Here is a 20832-nt window from a genome sequence, read left to right as displayed (position 1 = left end):
CAAAAGGTGAATGTTCCCTGTTATGCCAATTTGGTAATGGCCAATATTACCACATATCAGGGATAGCACGGTCAGTTTCTTTGGATAGTATGGTCTATGGGTTACTATAGTGAGCTTGATCTCTGCATTTTTAGCGTCAGAGATATTTATGGTTCTGGGTACACCACGCATGGCTATTAAAGGTAAAAGAAACAGCAGGGGCCTGGTTCCAATTGCTTAGTAAACAATTGTAGAAGAAGCTTATTAAAGCTGGCTCTCAAGTGACAGATAAATGCATAGTTCTATTATGCATGCTAAATTCAGCATGCTGCAAGCTTAAAAGCAGGTAGATCAAAACAAGAAAGATGTAAAAAATCATAAAGACAAAATACAGCTATGTCAGTATGTGACAGGAAAATAATTTTGCCTTAAAAGTGATCTCTCCCAACCCCCTCAAAGAACACGTAACCACAATTTATGGAACAAAATTAAAAGCAAGTTGGGAGTGTTCCATTTCTTAAATTGCCTGACACTGAAGTTAAAAAAAAAACACTCGAATGGGCTGTTGGTAAACTAAGATACAATTCTAATCTTTCTATTATAAACAAAAAACTACATCACATAATTACTGATGTATAATTCTTATTTATTAATATGCGATGTCTAATTCTTAAAAAAAAACAAGAAAACGCAGACACAAAACAAGCCACTAAACAGATTCTTTCATGCACGTCTTTTTCTACCTTCCAACGTTCCACTCATGATTTTTAGAGGAGTCTCCTTCCTCAGGGCTGGCATACGTTTTTCAATTTTCACTGTCCAGAGCCATATTTACAGAAAGATGTACAAATATTGTAGACGGTAGGCTGTGCAACCCTTGCGTGATTAAACTTCAGCCCCTTGGTTTTCTAGGGCTTTGTGTAAATGCCAATAAATTTGAGAGTTCACCCAACTGTGCCTCTTAACCTTTGTTCCCAAAGGTGAAGGGTAGGATTTTTAATCAAGTAGCAATTTATCTTTAATTAGGAAAACATAATTAGGTCTTATCATCTAATTGCAGTTATTGGTTGGAGCAAGTCACATTTCACAAGTAGTGACCCATGCTGGATGATCATTCTCCTATTACTGAATTTTGCATCTGTATTTGTGTTTGGCAGACAGCCAATACAAATTCAAAGGTAATCACCGTGCTTCTCTGCAGTCCCGCTGTCAAAGTCACCAACGCCGCTGCTTAATAAGAAACCAGGCGAGACTTCCTGAGCCACATCTTGGCTATATCTGTTCCTGCTCAGACATCAAGCGTAGATCAAAATAATTGTATACAAAAAGCCCCCTGTGAAGTCGGTCAGAGAACTGTCCCACACTTCGTTTCTGGTACAGTTAAAAACAGTTTAATGTCTCAAGGCACCACTATGGTTGAACATCAGATACACGGGTAATCAGCTAATCTACTAAGCTGTAAAATCAGTAAATAGCTTGTGCAATTGTGAAAAGCAATCTCTAGAGGACCGTTAGATATACAGTAGGCACATGTATCATAATACAAATAGAAAACAATGAGTCCTAGAAAAAGCAGGTTGAGCACCGTTGTGGCATCGTTTGTATTTCTTGACCTAACACTACGTAAACCTTACATTTACAAAAGCAAAGACTAACTTTTTAAAGTTACACTCAAGGTTGCTTTTTGTGCTATCTCCACATAAGTGAATCTAGTTCGTAGGTGTACTCTTAGAAGTCGTCGGATCTGGATCTGCTTCTGTCCCACTGGTAGATTCGTTCAAGTGCGAGCTCAAGTTTTCTGACGTTAGGTGGGAAGACTTGTAGACAATCTCGTTGAAGTCGGACCTGATGCAAACCAAAGGAGGGTCGTTCAACGGGTCTTCCACTGAGGCCTGGGTGTTCTCTCGAGTGATTCCCATGTCTTTGCTGTGTTCTGATGGAGATTTTCTTTTCATGCGAGTGTAAGTTTTGTCTTGATTCTCCATGCCTTGCTCATTTTTCAAAAATCGTCCAAAGAACCAAATGAAAAATCCAAACCACACAAATGCTATCAAACTTGGAACAAAAGCCAGACACTTGACATCAAGGCTAGCTCCTATGAACCTGCTGTGTAAGAACATGTCTCCCTCAACATAGGTTTTATTAGTCCGAGGGTTAGTGTGATTAGACCTCCATTCCCAGGATAGCTTGGTTCTGTTCAAATCCTTTAAACTTTCTGAGTCTTTCACGGTATATATCTTCTGCCCTGGGCCGATGTACTGTCCATATTCATGAGGTTTGTAAAATATCTGGTTCTTCCACATATTGAGATCCAAAATCAAGACAAGAAAGATAATTCCATAGTTAAACCATTTACCTGCATTAAAAAAGAAATGTTGCATGAGTCAAAGATGTACAAAATTGCAATAGGGTTTTATTCAATAAAATGAAGATAATGGTACAGTAGTATAAATTGTTAATGTTTTAGATCTGTTAACAATTAATTTTTTGAGCATGTTATGCTGCCATTAAGTGAATGGGCAAAGGAAATTTCCTAAAAAGATTCTAGGCACATGAAGACATAAGTGTAGGCCCCAGAGGCAATAATTTACAGTATTTACACTAACCAGATTAAATCTCTCTATTCTACAGGCACCACAGCTGTACTGAAATTGGGTTCCATGTAGGTTATTCTCTAGAACATTTCAATTAATGTTTAAAAACAAAGCTCTAATGAACTCTCAGAAAAGCCCAACATGTGATTGAACATCTCTTACAGTTTTATAATTATGTCTGGGCAAGAAATAAATCATTTTGCAATGCAAGCACAGCAGTATACCAATTGAATTCGAATTGCTGTTTGTAGGTGACCTGTTGATTAAACCATTAGTTGATGTGATTCAGATCAATAAACCTTGAGCATTCATTTCAAGATGCAAAAGTAATTGCATCAAATTCGCATTGAACAGATCCATTTATCAGACATATAAACATAACCAAAGCTAATGAACTGCTTTAGATAACAGAATTTGGAGAGATTGTAACTGAGACGATTTCTTTGTAGTATTTAAAAATCTTATATAAACAAGATATCATTTAGATACATATTAGCTAGTGATTTCTTTATATCTTTAAATGGAAAGAATCTGGAAAAACTTTCAAGGGATACCAGATTCCATTATAATTTTTATTATAATCATAATTTAATGCAAGTTTTACATCATTAAATGTATTATAACAATATACTAATATCCACCTCATAGGTTTGCTGTACCAAATTAGATGATATGTGTAACAGATTCTAAAAGCTTTAGTTATAATTATTTTACATGCAATATCTCAAAATTATTTTATTTTGTATTTGAAGATAGCAGTGTCAAACATTATTAAGTTACTGCTTCAGAGGATTATAGAACTCTAAGGATAGGACAGAGATAGGAACTTGGGCAAACTTATTAAACCAAGAATGGTAAACATGTGTTCTGCAATATGTACCCTAACAGAATAAGTAGCCATATATAAAAATATAACATTGGAAGGAGTTTAGAAAAGTGTTTTATCATGCTCATTATATATTTTCAAGCTCCTATTATATGCAAGGTTGAAGGGTTTTAATCCTGGCTCCCAAACTTACTAGCTATGTGATCTTGGGGTAGTTGTTTAAATTCTCTAAACCCTAATTTCTTTACATGCAGAAAATAATAATACTTATTAACGCTGTTACATTTCATGAGATTATTAGATGCCAAGCACAGTGCCTAGTATACAATAGGAACTCAGGAATTGTTCCTATTATTATCATCAAAGCCTTGCCTAAGACATGATAATGTCTTCATTTGCATGAAAAGGTGTAACTTCTCTATGAAGAGAATTTCTGTAAAATGGTTCAACTATACAGGGTTTAAATATTTGTAATGGAAGGTCTTGCCTGAGTGATTTATTTTGCACACCCAAACTAGAAAGTAAGTTGGCACACTGGAAATGTTTCCAGATATAATAACATATTTATAACTTCTGGCACTGTTAAGTTCGAACCACTCCTGCCCTCCCGGATCTTCAAAACTAAAACAGATTCATACTAAGAATCAAGCATAAAATATACTAAGAATAAAGCATAAAATAAACTAAGAAAGCTCAAGCCAGAGAAATTCAATCAAATACACAGGTGAGCATCATTACCAAACATGTATTGCGCTCATAATAGACCCTGTGTATGATACATTAATAGATGCTGAGGACATTTGTTACTTCCTTCTAGAGAGGAACTTATCATCTTGTTAACAGGACAGAGACATCAACAGATAAATAATAATCAGAGGTCACATTTGAAGGGTGTCAAATGAGTGATACAAACCATAAATGCTGAAGATGTTGAGAAAATGAAATAAAACTGAGGGCTAATTTCTGCAAAAAGGATTTTAGAGGACGCAGCAATTCATATGGTCCTTGAAAGAAAAGCAAGACAGAGGACAGTTTGGAAAATTTTGCATTTCTTTTAGTTTATGTTTTTATTATGCTGCAGATAGAAGAACATGCAGAAAAAGGATTGGGGATGTGGAAGAGAGGGGCTGAGGGGAGAGAGAAGGAAAAGAATGGAGAATATGCAAGGAAAAGGAAGGCAGGAGCGGAATGAGAGACAGGTGATATGAAAAAGTCCAGGGGTTCTCATTCAGGATTAAGGAGGCACTGGTTTGTAGCTTCCATGATAGAAAGTAAGTTGAGAGGGGTTTCGGTGCTTCTCTGTTGTAGGAGATCCATACTAATTCTCCTGTCATGAACTCCGTCTGTTTTGAAGCCAGACTGGATGGTGAGGGCAAGGGGTTATTCAGTGATGGTATGACTAACCATCATCTTGACTCGCAAAGGTCCCTTGAAGAAACTTGCACCCTCTCTAGGTCATTTTCATAAACTCATGCATATGGCAGTCCCTCATGAAGGAGTCCCTGTTTCTAGGGTAATAGGATGTCAGAAACTGAAGATAAGCATCACAGAATCAGAGAGAAGAAAGGAATACTCATGGAGCTTGGAAAAGGGTGCTTTTCTGGTGGAGAAAGGATGCTCAGTGGATGTTTATAGACAAAGAAAAAAAGTAAAATCAGAGAATCAAAGTGGAAGTGGATGTATGCTGATCAAACTAAAGGAACCCTGAGGATAGAAGGAGCTTTTCTCCATCCTTTCAAATTATTTTTCGACTACCTACATTGAATGGCGCTGGGTCAGTTTGACCACTAAAACTTTCATACGAAATAATCACTTTATGTTATTTCTCATGTGACCTGGAGTTTGAATAGTTAATGGGGTGGAGAAAAATTAAAAATATGTTGCCTGACATTGATCTTATCACCCTGCTCTAACACACCTTTGCCGATTTGTGAGGGGGAGCAGCATAGTGACAAAAAGTGTAGGCTGGAAATCAGCAGATGGAGATCTCATTCTGACACTCAAATAACACAACCTTGGATAACCTGTTTAACCCCTCCAGACCTCAATAATCTTATTTTCGAATTGAGGATACTGAACTACATGCGTTCTAGTTCTATGATTCTGTCCTCATTGCCAAAATCCTTCTACTTATTAGCTATGTGAATCCAATTTTTCATTCTGTGAAATGGAGAATAAAACCAACGTATTATTGGATTATTGTGAGGATAAAATGAGAAGTTGTATTAGAAAGTTCTCTGAAACATAGCAAGTTTGCCAAAAATGTAGGACAGTATCATTTCTACAATTTCTTTCTTCTACTTCTTCAATCCAGTTACTACAGGATCTTGGTCACATAGAGGAAGGAGAGAAGCACGTGTTAGGGTTTGTAACAAAGACATTCTAAAGGTGTTCAAATGTTTTAGTTTGGATAAAACAGCATGAATTACTGAGTACTGACATCAATGGGTAGATATCACAGAACCCGTTACCCAGGAGGACCCAGTGTGTAGCTATACGTAAATATCTTTGTGAATCGGCATATTGAACATGTTAAAAATCCTTAGCAATTGGTAATTTGTCTACAGCTTGCAGTAACATTGGTCCTGAGAAAAACTGTTTTATCTGCACAAACTTTGAAGCTAAACAACAGGGGATAGTGTCCCTACATCTTCCCCACAGCAGAGAGGTCATGTTGGGGTGGGAAAGAGCAGAGTGGAGAGAAGAGGGTGAGGCAGGACCCCTATTGATACCATACTTCCTTTTTTTTTTTTTCCTGTGGATGTAGCATTGTCCTTCCTCCACTGTCAGGGCCACTCAGTCGAAATTTGAAGTGCTGAAAATGTGGAAGAAATGGCTCCTCTTACCTTTTGTTTGTTTCTGGCCCACCTGACAGCCTCTGGTACACTTATCCACTGGTACAGAGGAAGGATGTTCATCTTTCTCTATGATCCATCCTTCCATTTTATCACACCACTGTTTTGTTACCTTGGTAATGCTTTCTCCTCTTTAAAAAATTACTTTTGCCCTATGAGGTGTGGCAAACCAGAAAGCAAAATCAGGCTGGACAACTCAACCTCAGTGTCATTGTCCACAAAGTGAGGGAGTTGACATATATAATCCTTAAGGTTTCTTCCAAGTTCTAAAAGTCTCTTTGATGGGTTTGTGAAATAAACGTCACTTAAACCTTAATGTTGTATGATGGACCAGGAAATCTCATCATTAGAGCAAAAAAGATGGAATACACAATTTCCAGATGGAGAAAGCTTTCCTTAGGAAAAAAGGATTGTCTATTCTGAGAAACACTGTTTACCATAAAAAATAAATCTGAGTCCCTGAAATGACCCACACGGAAAAGATAGAAAACACAAAAAAGAAAAGCATGGAAAGTGTTTCTAATGCCATTTTCCCAAGTGTGTTGTTGTGAATGTACAATCAACCATAACAAGAGGTTTGGTATTTCAGCATTAATCATATGAGAAATTTTGCATTTCCCCCTGTTGTTTCAACTACACAGCATAATGTAAATCAGCAAGAAGGTGGGGTAAGAATCCATACATTATTTCTATTAATCTCCCTGTTGAAATATCTAACTGTCTCCTTTAATGAGAAATCACTGCGTGGTGTTGGTGGGATTACCTCTTTCTTGTATTTTGCACTTTTAATGAATCTTAGTGATTGTCAAAAATGATATTATAATGTTAATTTTATCTTTTTACTTTGTGGGAGTTTATAGAATCCTGGGCTAGATAGTTTTAAAAGTAGTCTTCATTAAATAGCACCCTCGCTTAGCATGGGAAAGGACAACAATTTGGGGGAAAGTGTTCTTTTTTCAACCAAGGAAAAAGACCATTAAGTGCTGATATTTCCACCACATAATGAACCTTTCATGATTCAAATATGCAATTATAATATTTTTAAGAATCTTTTACTCAGTAGAGTTGCCAGTTAGCATTGAGGTTGAGCTGTTCTGTGTGTGGGCACCTCTATACCAAGTGAATGCCACCACTCAGCCAGACTCTGGCATCCAGTGCAGACACACGAAATAGTCACGCTCTACAAAACCGCTTAGTATCCATTATGGGACAGCAAGAAACCATGGTCTTGAAGGAGATGAGTTTTGGATAATTAAAGAAGTAACAGTTTGCTGTAACAGCCTTCTTGGCCATATTCAATGTCTTTTCATTTCAGAGATGAGCAGAGAAAACAGGGCAGGTGAGTTAGCATCTCTTCAAGGCTCTCCGTAGGTAATTTAGGGATATCTAGAAGCCACATTAAGTGCTTAGGCCATGAGAGACCATTTAGCAAATTGAAGATATTTACTAAATAATTTATGAATTAATAAGAGTTATTTGAGATAGTAAGGTATCTTCTTAAGACTTAAAAGCAAATGACTATAGCTTCTCAAAGTGCCTCTCTTATCATTGTTTCTTCCTAAGTGTGAGACTATTCCTTTAGGACATAATCCAATAAGACGAGTAGAGGTAGCAACTTGTAATGATCAAAAGAGAAAGAAAAGAAAAGCTATGCAGTTGTACTGAATTTGATGACGATTAGACTCTGACTTGCTTGAGGTTGGGCACTGTGACCTGTTCATTTCTGTATTCCCTAGATCCTAGCTTAGTTTTAGATATTAATTCAGAAAATGTATGTTAGTCAACAGGTAAACTCTGAGACAGTGTCCAGAAAAATACAATGAGTGAAGTTCTGGTCTTTTAAATTAAATATATATGTCGCCATGATCTGGTAAATTCCAGGATACAGCTAAAATCAGATAAATCTAGGAAACTGGGAAAAGCAAAATATTCATGTCTCAAAGATGATGATTAATTATATATAACAAGCTCTTCCTCTGACCAAGAAGACAATTCCTGAAGAGCATGTGAGTTCTACTACAAAAAATCCTCAAATATGCATAAATGAAGACAGGATGCCTCGCTTTGGGCACGGCAGGTCAGCTCAGGGGCAGCAAGGACTGACAGGCTATGGGCAGGGCAACCATGGCCTTGAAGGAGACTGAGTTTTAGACAAATAAAAGGAGCTGCTGCTTTATGTAGACGTAAACATAGTTAACGCTCGGAGCAGTGCAAAGGTGTTGAAAATGAAATTGCTGCAGGAAAGGCTTAGAGAAATTCACAACTGAGAGAATAGCAAGAGGTTCTTGTGTTCTTTGGATAAATTTACAATCTTGGGGGACTGTCATGGTGAACAGGATGCATCACATTTCCCTATAACAAGTCCCTTGCTAATTTTGTCAGAATATTCTGCTGGATGGACCACTGGCCTGTGCTTCCCAGCGCTTCCCATGATCTGATTGACAGTGGAGAGCTCTTTAAAAAACAATCTCTGGGAACTGATTTGCCAGAAATCATACACCTATGGAAATAAAACAAAGGAGATTTATTCATTATTTTCCACATTCTCACCATCGTAAAGCACCTGTGCCCTCACACTGCTCAGGAAACTGAAATAGAACACAGACACTATGGAGGCTTGTTTACTTCTGCGTTTTCCGTTTTTGCCCAAAGGGTTCCCGTGGGCATCATCGTGCCAACAGTGTGAATTCTCTCCTCGCAGATGCACAGGCCTTCCTTCTGGCCTTTCCCCCAACCCCCTCCTAATTTACTCAGATGATGGCCACCAATGGGCCACTTCCTTTGTCTGGCTGGGATGACAGATGGCAGAGCTTCCACCGGGATTGGCATTAATAGGACTCAGAGGAGCTTCTGAGATGGAATTGAGAGGCCATTCCTCTCTGGCCTCCAGAGACTTAGTACAGCACATTTTGAATCCATCTTTGCACGTACCTTATAGGTAAAAGGGAAGAGGACAAAGGAGTAATTACACGGTTGCATTGAGCATTTACTTTTAGGAGAAGAACAATGGACTTCGGCTAAAAGTGCCAATGTGACCTAATCACTAACATTTATCCCCTTTGTTACTGAAGTCAAAATTCCCAGAAAAAATATTTCAACACACCCTCGGATAGAAATGATTTATTTTTATAAGCTGTAGCCCAGCTTATAAAATGAAAGCTCAAACATGCTGCAGCAAACCATCTGTCAAGGGGGATCCAGATGAGCTAAACAGATGCAACAATTCAAGTTATTTCTGATATGCATAAATAAAACTAGCTTGGAATCAGGATTAAAAAATACTCAGATCCTAAATGCTTTTAAAATGTCAATGGGAACTCATCAGTGTCAGATAACCCTCTACATACAGAGCATTTCATTGGGAGAGAGGTTTTTCCATTGTTTTCTCCTTCTTGAGGACTCAGATCAGTAGATAACAGTAGAGAACTCAGAATACAGTAGTCCCCCTTTATCTGTGGGGGATACGTTCCAAGAATCCCACGGATCTCTGAAACCTCAGATAGTAGCGGACCCTACATACACTATGTTTTTTCTTATATGTACATACCTATGATAAAGTTTAATTTATAAATTAGGCACAGTAAGAGATTAACAACAATAGCTAATAATAAAATAGAACAATTATAACAATATACTGTAATAAAAGTTACCGTAGATTTTAGCAACCTCAGCTTTCAATTTTTTTTCTTTCCTTATTAAGTCGAGAACTTTCACCTTTTTACTTAAAGAAAGCACTTTACGGCTTCTCTTTGGCATACCCCAATTGCCAGCATCACTACTCTTGTGTCTGGAGGCCATCATTAAGTAAAATAAGGGTTACTTGAACACAAACACTGTGATACTACCACAGTTGATCTAATAATGGAGACAGCTACTGAGTGACTAACGGGCGGGTAGTGTACACAGTGTGGATGCACTGGACAAGGGGAGGATGCGCTTGCAGGGCAGGAAGAAGCGGGCGGGCTTGAGGTTTCATCATGCTACTCAGAACGACATGCAATTTAAAATTTATGAATTGTTTACTTCTGGAATTTTCCATTTAATATTTTCTGCCCACGGTTGACGGTGGATAACTGAAATTGCAGAAAGCAAAATCATGGGTAAGGGAGGGGGTACTGTAGTCAATCAATAATAAGAGAGCCGTCTCTCAGGCAACCTAATGGTTTTTAGTTAAATAAGAAACACAAATCTGGATAGACGAAAGGAAAAGCTTTAGGTACAAATAGTGAGAGTTTATTAAGTGCTTACTACACGGCAGGCAGGATTTTAAGGGCCTTGTACCTATCCATTTAACTCTCACAGCAACCCTATGGAATTAGTACTATTACTGGCCCCATTTAACAGATAAGAAAACCGAGCCTCTAAGAGGTTAAGAAGCTTGACAAGAGCCATGCCACCAGTCAGTAGCAGAGCTGGAGCCCATGTACCAAACCTTTACATCCCATTGCCTTAGCATGTTAAATGTCTTTTCTAGATCACAGAGAAATGATCATTGAGGCCACAGGGGAGTCATTCTTGACCTGGGGAGAAACCTACCACTCCTTGTCCAGGCTCTTCTGGTTCGGAACAAATACAGGCAGAGAAAGCAAAAGATGGAGCCGCCTAGTGGTCCCATCCTACTCCAGGCTCCACTTTCCTCTGTGCTCACCTAGTCATACTCTGCTTTGAGATCTCCTCTGTTGGCCGCAGCTCTGAACTTTCCAGCTCCTGGCAGGAGTCTATCACGTGCCTTTCTCATTGGCTACCCCATTCCTATTGAATTCGCACTCCATCCCTTGGCTTTTGATTTTAACAGTTGCATATAAAAATAAAGCTGGGATGAGAGGAATTCTGACTACAGAAATGTTTCTCAACAGTAGCGTTTCTGGAAGAGTGGTCCTCTGCAGACTGCAGAGGCATCACTGGTGGTGCTTGAGAGAAGGGCAGATTCCAGGCTCCACCTTACATCCCAGACTTCCAACTCTGGGTGCATGGCTGATGGATCTTTTTAACAAGCTCTCTAGGTGATTCTCATACACAATGAAGTTTGAGTAGCAGTGATGGATATAGGGGGTTTCATGCTTGATAACCCCAGTGGTGACACTATGTTTGCTTATCAAGGAAGGCGTTAGTCTCCCTACAAAAAGAAGCAGAACTTGGAGGAGCTGATCAAGTTGGCATTTGCAGTTCACTTGGAAATTTATGGGCTACTAACTACGGAGCATATTAAATTACAACATGTAGCAGCGGGTTTTGGAAATTTCACCTATGTTTTCCCACAAACAATTATCTTACAAAGTCAGATAAAGTAAAAGGCCTTCCATAGAAGACCAGATGCTTCTTTAGAGTGGCCTCAGTGAAGTCTTCAGCCAATTAGCAGAACAAAGAGAGTAACAGAACAAAAACAAGAGAGGGGGAGGTTCTGACTTTCTCCAACTTCCAAACCTGTTGCCATTTTCCTAGAAATTTTTATCGTGGATGTGGGGAGGCACATGAACATCTTAGCACAAATTGCATTTAAAGTGTTTATGGTTGAGCTCCTCACCCCAAAACACACATGTACCCTATTTTACTCTGAATTTAAACTCCAGAATCCTCCAAAGGCTTCCCCGCACGTCCAGGCACCCAATCATTTGCACGGCTCATTTCGGGGGGCAGTCTGAGCACATCTGCGGCTTCTCAATCAGAAAGGAGCAGGTCCCAAAGATCAGCATCATCCGGGGGCGCTTTGCTAAGTCCCATTCCTTGGCCTTTGCCCAGGCCTACTGGGCTGGAACTGTTAGGAATGAGGCCCAACAATTTGTATATTTATAGTTCCCCGGATGACACAACAACCAGCATAAATTGGCAAACACTGAAGCAAAGCCTTAATTACGATATATTTTCACCTCCTGGCAAACTATTAACATGCAGCCTCCATTACAAAAACTTAGCCAGTCTTTCCTCTGTTGAAGTTTTTACAAAATAAGATTTGGTGAGACAAAGGTTTTAGTTCAAACGCCCAGCAGGCTTTACCTTGAAGCTAATGACCCGGAAGCTTCAGCGACTCCCGTATGAACAGCCCCCTTCCAAGGCACTGAGTAGAATTTTCAGTTGTAATATTGTATTTGTATTCTTAAACAGAGCATTCAAAATTGTGTAAGCTTTGGGCACTGCAAAACTTGAACTTGCCCCGTCTATTGATAATAGCATATATGATAAAGCCATACCAAAATGCCCCAAATTAAACATTTTTAAGTTTTTCTTTTCTTACCAATGAGTTCTCTGAATCTTTTTTCCCCCTTTTTTAAAGCTGATATTCAATATATAATGATTAAAGCAATATATTTTTGACAGGGATTCTGATACTCAGTCAGGGACAATATTAGTGCCATGATAGCCTGGGACAAGAGCCGAGAGCAAGAACAGATGGTCCAGGCAAAAGCCCACCCAAAGGGATATGATGATGCCATGTGCATGATAGCTGTTTTAGAAGTCCGAGAGGGTAGCATGCTGCAGAGATTAAGTGGGGACTCGGAAACCACACTATGTGAGCTGAACTCAAATTGATTGATTTACCCAGTGAATTCAATAGATGGGCCTCATTCATTCTGAAGAGGAAAAGAAACCTGCTGCATCTTCCCTATTCATGAGCTCATTCTCCGATTTAGGAAGGTTGCCTCATGCTCAAAGCAAAAAACAGCCTCCAAGTTGGGAAGCAAAGGTTTTTTGCAATACTCAGATGTTCACGTTTTCTGTGCTCAGGCTATTTTTATTCGCAGCACAGACGGTAGTGTAAGCACAGATTTCTTCAGCAGTTTTTATTATAGCAGGTGTGGGATCCTAGGCCATCATCCTTAAAACACACACACATTGCTCCCCGTATTTGAACAGCTTGGGAACTAATGCTATCCTTTATGTGATCATTCGGCTGTCTGCTTCTTGTTATGAAGAAAAAAAGGTCCAAAACGTAACTCCAGGAAGCCTTTTTTAGATGAGAATGACTGAGATGTCATGAAAGAATATTATAATAAGCCATATTGTAGCCGTTCCAAAAGCAGGACATATCTGAAAGTGAACGAATCTGAGGATCCACGAGAGAATCACGGAGACAAACGTGAGTTCTGCCACAGAAGCAGGTTTTACTCATTCAAATGAGAAGTGGCCCAACTCCCGAAAGGCAGATGGTTTGATTGGAGCTCTAGGATACCAGTGTTTTGATCTCAGCAGCAAATGAAGAACAAAGCATAAAAAGTGTCAGTGTTGAAAAAATATACTGAGCTGTAGGTTGTGAAAAAGAAACTCATTTAATGAACAAAAAAGGAGTGATGTATGGAGTATGGCAGAGATAGCTAAGTATCCATACCAAAAATTCAACCTCCTCTCTGATAATCCTATATAAAACACTGGGTCTGACACCAGAAGTGGCTGCCCTACTGGGGACTACATTTTTCTGCTCTCCTTGACTCTAAGTGGGGCTGACCAGTTATCGCCCATAGAATGTGAGTGGAGGTGACATGTTTCTTTTCCAGGCCAGGTGGTTAAGAAATACGTAAGCCTTCTTTGTCATTTTCTCCATTCTCTTTATTCTCACCTACCCACTGGATGTTGAAGTTGAAATTGTCAAAGCTACCAGTAGTCTAAGAAGTCCCAGAATGATGATCTGGAGCCCCCAGCCAACCTGGAACCACTTGCATTGTTAAGTGAGTGAGAAATAAAACTGTATTTACGTACACCTCTAAAATGTCCCCGTTTGCTTTTTTTACAGCAGTTAGTATTACTTAACTAGGAGAGAATGAAATCGTGTTCAAAGTTATAACATACCTGTTATGTGAATATGATATTCTTCTTTGAAGATCTTCTGGAAGAAAGGAATCTTGAACTGCATGTGAGGGGTGTGCAACCCAGGGAGATTTACATCAACATCTCCCATGAAATGTGGGAATTCCCAGTCCTGTCAGAGAAAATCAACATAAAAACATATTTGTGATTTGTTTTGTTCCTAAGCAGCAAAACACCAAAAATTGACTTTTTATAAGCACTTATTTTAAAATCATTTAAATGCAGCCAGCTGTTGGATGTATCAGTTTCGTTCTGTGATGGTTATTTTATGTATATTTGGTAGCGGTATGCATTCAAAATCAAAATTAAGTCATAACTTATATCCTCAGATTTTCTCTTTAATGTGGTAATAAGAAACCAATACAAAATTGATTTGCATCTATACATGTTTATCTCTTTCATTCTGGAGAACTGATCTTAAATTTTTATAGGAAGGAAGTGATCTATATTTTATAAATATGGGATAATTTTGTTATATTTTGTTTCACTACTTTTTAAACATATGAACCCTATAATAGCATGTTTTGTGTAAGAAGACAAAATAAAGAGGATCTGATTCACTTAATCTCTCCAATTCCAAGGGACTTTTATTAATCATCTCTGTTAACAACTATCTGAAATGGAAAAATGCCACCAAAGTCTCCTGTCCTGCTCTCTTGTAATTTAGCATCAATTAGAACCAAGGGATGGAGGGCCTGACATGCCAGCATGAGAGATGAACAGTGAATTAATTCCCAAATTGTCACTAGTTATTTTGTTGTGAAGGCAAAATCAGGCGGGATGACCCTCTCTCTCATAAAAAAGGAAAACAGATGCAAATGAGGATATTTTTGGATGTCTCACCTGCTCTTGGTTTTTGGATAGAGGCACCAAATTAAAGTTCATAGCTAGCATGTGAAGAAAGAACACATTAAATATGAAGAAACATTTGAGGTGGATCCATAGGCATTAATACACATAATTTCACTTTTAATAACTAATCACTAAATTATCAGTCCTATATTTAGTGATTTTTTTTTTTTTTTTTTGGTGAGGAAGATTGTCCCTGAGCTAACATCTATGCCAATATTCCTCTATTTTGTATGTGGGACGCTGCCACAACATGGCTTGATGAGCAGTGTGTAGGTCTGCTGAAGTGGAGCACCAGAACTTAATCACTATGCACTGGGCCAGCCCCATTAGTGAATATTTTTTTAAAGTATTTGAATATGAAAAAGTAATGAACAAAATATTAATTTAAGATCTCAGTCCATTTCTCAATATAAAAAAGTTAAAATTTCCCAGGACTTCTAAATATGCAGCTGACAGAGGTGTGCTAATAACAAAGCATCTGAACATTTTAGGGGTGTCCATGTCCATTCCACTCCCCTCTTTGCTGAGAATTCTGATTAAGAGAGAATAGGCCTTGGAAGAAAGAAGAATATGTGAGTGGTGGTAACCAGGAAAGCTTTCAAAGTCTATTAATTTCCTGATACAAGAATCACTTTAAGCTGCTAATAAGAAGTAAGCAGACAAGAAGAAAAATGAAATGATGCAACATCATCCCTTTCTATTGGTTTGTATGCAAATATCTTGTTGGTCTCACCTCTCCTTGTTTTTCAGACCTCAGCAGAAAATAGATACGTAATTTGGGAAATGCAGAAAACCCAAAGCATTAGAGCTGAATGAATTAGAACACTTTTGTCTAAAATATTAGTAGAAAATGGATCGGTAACAAAACTTGTGAACAATTGCATTTTATTAAAGTGCATGCACCTTGTTTTCTTCACTGATACTATCTTGTGCGTTCTATATTACTTGGAAGACTTCTGCAAAGAGAATTGAAATTGAATTTGGTCTTTTGCTAAAATATAACTGACATCTCCCATGAAAAATTATGCTTGGCAAATAAAGCGACTGATAACCAGAGCATCTTTCACTAGCCATGAATAAACAGCACAAAGCATTATCAATAGAGGGTGTCTCTTTTTTATTTCTTTGTTTAAGGAAGAGAATACTTCTTGGTAGTATGGGGGCAAGTGTACTTTGTGTACCTTCTTTTTGGAAAGACGTTCTTGGACTGTTCTCTTCTAGCTTTTCATTCCATGAAACTAAAGTTTTCTACTGGCTATAAAATTGGTTTTGGTTTGAAAGTAATCTCCAGAGATTTCTGGTAGACTGGGATCAAAACTTCACTCACCAAAAAATGGTTCCTCAATTATTTCCCCTCTGTACTTGGAAATCAAAGGATGAATTAGGGAAATGGAGAGTAGAAAGAGAAGAGAAAGTCTTGCTCTTTCTCTAGAAGATGGCATAACTTTTCTTTTCTTTTTTTTTTTTAAGGAAGAGATCAGGACAGGAAGTTTGGGGGGAAGTGTGAGAGAAGTAGCTGGTGCCACGTAAGAAATCAGAAAAAAAAAGGATTAATAAAAAAGAGATGATGCATAAACTCTCTTAGATTCACCCCTTCTACATTATTTTTTATAATCACCACATTTTGGTTTTTAAAACTCTTTTCCTCAGTCTTCTAACTCCCTGCCTCCGTTCTCTCTTTACCACACCAACTTTCGTACTACAATTCTTACTCTATACACTTCTCTAGGCTTAGTATTGAAGCAGTGTAAGCTCCAGCCTTACCTGACAGAGTGGAAAGGTAATAATAATAATTTCTACCATTTAGGAAGTTTAGGGCTTATGTGAATGGAGAATGGGTATCTGAGGCTGGTGATATCCCAGGCATTTATCAGAAGGAGGCAGAAAGAGGAGGATGGATGGTGTTCTGAATCTCCTAGGTTTAGTCTCTTCATCTATAAATTGGAGCTAAAAATATCAATCTCACAGGGTTCTTGGGAGGGTGAGATAAAGCCTGGAAAAAAATAGTGCATTGCTGGAGACAGAGGGAAGGGACAGGGAAATGGCCCACAAGCGTGGCTGACTTCCCAGCACGATTCCAAGGTCAGGGTCATCCTGAGAGTGAAGCAGAGGAAGGGAACAGGTCTGTTTTCAGGAGGATCACACATAAGGGGGCTTCAAGGTCCTGGTGAAAAAGGACGATGGCCATCTTCTCCTTTCTGTCCTCATCTATTGCATGGCACTGGCCTCTTGATATCTCTGACTGGGTCTTTGATTAGAGCAGAGTTCTCCCAGAGGGCACTGGGAGCAAGGACATAGGGAAGGGTGCCTCTCTCAAAGAGACATACGAGGTGGCCTCCTGAGGAGGACAGAAGAACAGGAGCAAACTGCCTTCTTGTGGCACTATGGTTCACACTGTGGCGACCTCCAGAAACAACTGTGAGAGACTTTATCTAGTGGGGAGGGAGGCAGTAGTTGGTAAGCTAGCAACATGCTTAAGTAAAGGCTGAGGAAATCTGTGGACATTGGGTCATAAATTATTGAGTGCTTGCAATGCTCTAGCATCATCCTAGGCTATATATTTATATTTATATACAAAATGATCCTGAAAGCTTGCTATTATAACCCATTTTACAGATGAGAAAGTTTACCTCAGAGAGCTTAAATTGTCACAAGATGCCATGTGGCAGAGCCAGCCCAAAGAATACATACCTTCCGCTAGGTCATGCTATCTTTAACTGTGAAAAGTGACAGCACTTAACCGTTTTTTATTCAAAACTGGGATTATTTTTTACCTGCTATCTCTGTTCTAATTTAGAATCACTGATGGCAGTCATTGCCTGCTTGTCTGTCAACGGAGTCTATTCCACGAGGAGCTTTAAACTATTTCACCTCCTGCCCAGAGGGCTCTCATTTTTTTCTGATCCTAATTGGAACAAGAAGACTAACTGTAACTCTTTCTTCACTGAGCAACAGTCCGGAGATAGCTAATCAGACTGATGAGTAGGGAGATTTGACCAGAGGGTGATTGACAGCAAATATTGAGGTTCCCTTGGCTTCATAACCAGGGATGTATAGCCAGTTTCATACACAGATTGTATATAAATGTTAAGAGAGTCATGGCTGTCTTTCCTTCTGCATAAATGTAAATCACATATTTTTAACACAAGATGAAAATGTTGAATTAAGAGAATTATGTGGCAAGATGTGTTCTGCTGCTGAGACCAGGGTAGAGACCGACCGATACTGTGATTGCATATTATGAAATATTCATTTATTTTGTTCTTCAAGGAACGTTATCGGTATTTAGTAATTCAAAGCTTCCTTACTGCTTTCTGTTATTAAATCTAACAAAACTGCAGAGCTCTATCACATTTGTGGTTCAGTGATATAAGAATCATTTAGGCACATTGTATCACACGTGCTATTCCACTTCTCATGAGTTTATGGTGATGAACAGACTTCCAACTTTGGATCTGGCTTCATATATGAGAAACAGTTAATTTTCACTCAGATGGGCATTTTTCCCATATAAAAATAAATAAGCAGTGCCATGGTATAGATCTAATCTTGTTTCTTACATACTCCGGTTTACTCTGCCTATAGCCATCAAAATCACATTTGGACACTGACGTCCAAATTACTTTTTGGATGTGTAATTTGGACTGATATGTCCAAATGTGATTCTATCTGAATGTGTCTCTATTATTCACGGGGCCACATTCGGACAGAATTTCAGGACGATGTTAAGTATACAGGCAAGACGGTCTCAGGATATCCTGGATTCATCATTTGCCCATGTTTTCTCATCAAGACGCATGCCTTGGGGCCAAGGAAGAGAACTTGGTACTATGCAGAAGAACTCAAGCTTGAAACCAACACTGTTTTGAATTCCCCAACTGGCATTCAATTTCCCGAATCAAATAAAGAGACCTCATTTCTATTTAGAGAAGCATTAGAGGATAAAAATGTAATAACATTGATTACTCTACCCTGTAAAACTAAAGCCACAGTATCAGAACAAAAGTCATATTTTTTGAGACAAGATTGGCCTCCTGGTTTTTGAGAAAATTAAGAGATAGATTAGATTAGATTTTACTGAAAAGTATTGATAACCATTTGGAATAGAATTGACTACAGATTCTTAAATGTTAATAGAAAATAACAATACCATTTTTCAATGTAATAATTTGTACACCTACTCTTTATAGGCATTAGATGATCAAGCTTTAAATGATTTCAAAAGCCACTTTACAGATATTTCTTTCTCTTTTTTATTCTCTATTCCTTGTCTTATTTCAGAACTGAATTTAGATCCAAGAATATCAGAACATCATTCTATCACAAATTTCCCCAGCTTATAAAGTGTCCTTAGCTTTTCTATGCTCAGCAGTGTCCTAGCAACAGGATTTTAGATGACAGTGAGCAGTGGTAGCCTGAAGAATTATACCGCGCTTTGGGTGATATTTTCGTTTCTTACTAAGACTCTCGAGTGCCTGATTTCTTTCAGCAGCCCTATGCTTCTTCTAATTGGCAAAGTTACCGCAGTATCACTTGGATGAATAAATCCTTGGAAACTCTGACATATAGTAGATTTTGCTTATTTGTTTGCCTCTTGCCTGTCTCCCTCATTGGCATGTAAGCTCCAGAGAGCTTACAGAATTTTTTTCCTGTTTTGTTTAGCGCTATATTCCCCATACCTGAAATAGTGCTCAGCATATAGTCAGAACTCAAATATTTGTTGAGTTGATGAATGGAGCTCTCTGAAAATTAAAGATACACAACAATCTCTTTTTGGTTTCATGTAAATGGAAACACAGGATGGATTTAGGTAAACAGAGACAACACAACAAATACTTGTTTTTGTAAATAATATTACACATCAACCTGAGATTCATTATTATGAAAAAAAATTTTTTTTACCCCCTATAAACTAGGTATACTGGAGTCATACAGAGAATAACCCAAAGATTAAGCCATTTACCAAAGATCACAGAAGAAAGAAGACAGTAGATAATTAGAGAAAGAAAGTAGAGGTCAAAGGTAAATATTGTGAGGTGAGGGAGTTAATGTTTGCGGAATTAGTAAAAATTCTTGTTGGGATGATCCAAGACATCATTTTAGTTACCACGTAAACATAAAGAAGCTCATGCAACATGGCCAACCAAGTCAGAGGAAAAAAAGAGAATGTGAATGAACATGTGATTAAAAAAATGTGGAGGGATCATTTCCCTCACTGGATGATAGCAGCAAGGTTGTTAAGGCAAAGCTGAATATCAGAGATGCCCTGCAGTAAATGTGAAGGATGCACAAAATACAAGTAGTAGGAGGTTACTTCTTAGATGTCCTTTGACAAACACCCTTTGCTCATATGTGGTACTCTCATTTTCTCTTAATATTCACTATTGTTTTTTTCCCCCTCAAGGGAAAATGAATTCTATAACCTTTTGGAGTGTTCTCTCAGAACGCACATATGTTATTTAAGGAGATTTAAAACCTTTGGGGAAAATTCTTGGCTTTCTGCTTGAAGTAGGCTTTGTCAACAAGCAGTAGAGACGGCAGATCTCATTCATCACTAAAACAAATCCAAGTCACACTCTAAACCCTTACTTAAAATGTTTAAAGAACTTGACTCTTTCATGTGTTTCTGTGTATGCTGAGGCACCAATGAACTCTCAAAATTGTTGTTGCCTAAACAATCTAATTATTCTAAGGGTCTATTTCGTAGTGTTGTTTAATGTATTTTCTTCACTTGCAAAAGCCAATATGAATTTTCCTGGCTAATTCTGAAGCCAACATACATCAATGAGATAAAGTAATGGTTTAGTGCCTATATAAAACGCAAATAAGTCAAGCCCAGAGTAGATTTTCAAAGTAAGTGTAGTTTGTCACTTTCAAGAGACCTTACCATGAGGCTCTGGCAAGATAGCAGTGGGTTTTTTAAACA

General features: G+C 38.3%; 1 protein-coding gene across 12 annotated transcripts in view; it reads right to left on the bottom strand.

Annotated features, from left to right (window-relative positions):
• Positions 1–608: 608 nt before the first annotated feature.
• Positions 609–20832, bottom strand: part of TMEM117 (transmembrane protein 117) — a 430180-nt gene continuing 409956 nt past the window's right edge. For 10 of the 12 annotated variants that reach the window (XM_070621094.1, XM_070621090.1, XM_070621092.1 and 7 more), the window contains 2 exons: positions 14037–14166; positions 609–2335 (listed from right to left, as the gene is read on the bottom strand). In XM_070621094.1, the coding sequence (XP_070477195.1) occupies positions 1689–2335; positions 14037–14166 (777 nt within the window). In that variant the 3' untranslated portion in view covers positions 609–1688. Of the gene's footprint in view, positions 6215–7083; positions 8755–14036; positions 14167–20832 lie in introns of those variants that run through there. The other 2 variants (XM_070621100.1, XM_070621101.1) reach the window with 2 other exon arrangements.

The sequence above is a fragment of the Equus przewalskii genome, chromosome 5 (assembly GCF_037783145.1).
Source record: "Equus przewalskii isolate Varuska chromosome 5, EquPr2, whole genome shotgun sequence".
Taxonomy (NCBI): Eukaryota; Metazoa; Chordata; class Mammalia; order Perissodactyla; family Equidae; genus Equus; species Equus przewalskii.
This window is presented reverse-complemented; position numbering and strand designations above follow the sequence as displayed.